Raw genomic sequence first — 2,500 nt, forward strand, 5'->3', positions numbered from 1 at the left:
ATCACTAGACTGCTGATGATGATGATCACTGTCCCACTCCCTGCAGATCAATGACAAGGAGCGACAAGACAACTCTTGGAGAAGGTAAGACATGCACAATAGTTTACAGCACAGAGGAACTAAAGTCTTTCCAGCCAGAGAACATCTCCCCAGCAGAGTCGACATGATCAGTAGCTCCAAACCACTAGCTTTCTCTATTGAGAGGATAATGTCAAGGACTCCAGAACCCAAATGTCTCCCGGTGTCAAGTTTTTTGCAGGCTTCTGCGCACAAGGGGGATCAGAAACAAGCACTTCACCTCAACTCCTCATCCATTCCCTGCATGATCCCATTTGTACCCGTCACTTATGAACATTGTCCTAAACTGGGGATCACTGGTGCTGAGCTGCGGAAAAGCCAGCAGGACTCAGCGCCGTCCTTCAGCTGCAATGATCTGCTAAACTGTGCGGTGACTTTAAAAGGAGACTTCCCCCCTTTACAGCAGTACAAACTTGTCCGACCCCGAGTGGTCAATCACTCTTCTTTCCATGCCATGGGCGCAGCTCTGTGTTACTTCAACAGAGGAGATGCCCCCTGCCACCCTGCTGCCAGTCTAAACATCCACCCAGTGGCCTCCTATTTCCTGGGCTCCCCCCTGCACCAAACCCAGAAATCCTACCTGGCAGAAAGGAACAAACTCATTGTCCCAGCCGTAGAGAAGTATCCTTCAGGGGTCACCTTCAAAGACCTGTCCCACGCCCAGTTCCAGCACTACATGAAGGAGAGCGCCCAAACCCTGTCCGACAAGATCGCTTACAAATCGGCCAGCAAGTTCAACAGCGCTTCTCCCAGCAACAAGCCCAAAGTGTTCACCTGCGAAGTGTGTGGCAAGGCAAGTAACCCCCATAACATTGTCCTCCTGTCCTGCTCTTGTATCCCCTACACCATGTTATTTGTGCTTTTCATTTCCCATCTAAAGGTCTTCAACGCACATTACAATTTAACCCGACACATGCCAGTGCACACAGGCGCCAGACCATTCGTCTGCAAGATTTGTGGCAAAGGATTTCGCCAAGCCAGTACCCTGTGCCGACATAAGATCATCCACACACAGGTACAATGCACCAGGCCTTTACTGTCAAAGATGAGATTGTAAGAGATACGATTGTAAGAGATAAGATTGTATCAGAAAATCCGTTATCCGTTTATAGCAGTGGTCTTCAAACTGTGGCCCTCCAGATGTTGCAAAACTACAATTCCCAGCATGCCCGGACAGCCTTTGGCTGTCCGGGCATGCTGGGAGTTGTAGTTTTGCAACAGCTGGAGGGCCACAGTTTGCAGACCGCTGGTTTATAGGAATTGGAGGGTTGTTATATTCTGGGGTAGATACAATTAAAGGGCTTGTTCTCAAGGCTTAGCTCATCCCTATGTAATAGTTATCGATATTAACCATAAAAAGAATAATAATAATAATAATAATAATAATGATAATAATAATAATCCAATTATGATTACTTTAATCTCACAAACTACAGGGGAAATTATCCACATCAATCCTTGTAAGGGGCTAAAAGCGGCGGAATAATTTGTGGATCATAAATAGAGAATGATAAATAATTCTCCATATTCTACTAAATAACCAATAAAATGTTGGAAAATCCCATATACATGATATAATACTTGATTCAGATATATGATGATATGAAATAAATAATCCCTTTGATAAAATATCATTTTAAATATATTAACAGACTGGTGAAGATTTGAAATAATAATGTAAATAGTTAATAGCGCGTAAGATGACTATATACAAATTATTTGGAAAAGTTAATAATAGTTATAGGATATTATTGTTACCATTAGTAGTATTATTAATTAATGTAAATATTATAAATGAATAAATACGTTAACTAATTTATACGTTTATAAACATTCATTTTACAATCAAATATCAAGAAACCGTTGGGAGAATTCTATGGAATTATAGGAAATCAGTAACTGTTAAATAACGTGATGAATTTATTTCTGCGGTTTTTATTACCGTTTTTTTTTTTTTTAAATTGTGTGAAAAACTGATGTAAAATATTATTCTTTATTAAGAATCTGTTTTGACTCGTTCAGGAAAAGCCGCATAAATGTAACCAGTGCGGGAAGGCGTTTAACAGGAGCTCCACGCTGAACACGCACACCCGCATCCATGCCGGGTACAAGCCTTTCGTGTGTGAATTCTGTGGAAAGGGCTTTCACCAGAAAGGTACATTTCTCCGGGGAGGGTGTCATAATATGGGTGCACAGCTCTTAGTTAATGGGGCTGTGATAAGTGGTGATCAGGAATTAGTCTGAAGAGGTGGTGAATTGGGAAATGATCACTTAAGGTGATGGTTGCTTTTATTACTGATTGCAGGGAATTACAAGAACCACAAGCTCACTCACAGCGGGGAGAAACAGTTCAAGTGCAATATCTGTAACAAGGCGTTTCACCAGGTCTACAACCTGACCTTCCACATGCACACCCACAACG

At 41.9% G+C, this 2,500-nt stretch overlaps 1 protein-coding gene across 1 annotated transcript in view; it reads left to right on the plus strand.

Annotated features, from left to right (window-relative positions):
- FEZF1 (FEZ family zinc finger 1) overlaps positions 1 to 2,500 on the plus strand; it is a 3,884-nt gene that overhangs the window by 714 nt on the left and 670 nt on the right. The window contains exons 1-4 of the mRNA XM_056573795.1: positions 1 to 871; positions 959 to 1,093; positions 2,101 to 2,233; positions 2,384 to 2,500. The exon at positions 1 to 871 is cut by the window's left edge and continues 714 nt beyond it; the exon at positions 2,384 to 2,500 is cut by the window's right edge and continues 670 nt beyond it. Of these exons, the coding sequence (XP_056429770.1) occupies positions 92 to 871; positions 959 to 1,093; positions 2,101 to 2,233; positions 2,384 to 2,500 (1,165 nt within the window). The 5' untranslated portion in view covers positions 1 to 91. The remainder of the gene's footprint in view (positions 872 to 958; positions 1,094 to 2,100; positions 2,234 to 2,383) is intronic.

Source organism: Hyla sarda, chromosome 4 (genome assembly GCF_029499605.1).
Source record: "Hyla sarda isolate aHylSar1 chromosome 4, aHylSar1.hap1, whole genome shotgun sequence".
NCBI classification, from domain to species: Eukaryota; Metazoa; Chordata; class Amphibia; order Anura; family Hylidae; genus Hyla; species Hyla sarda.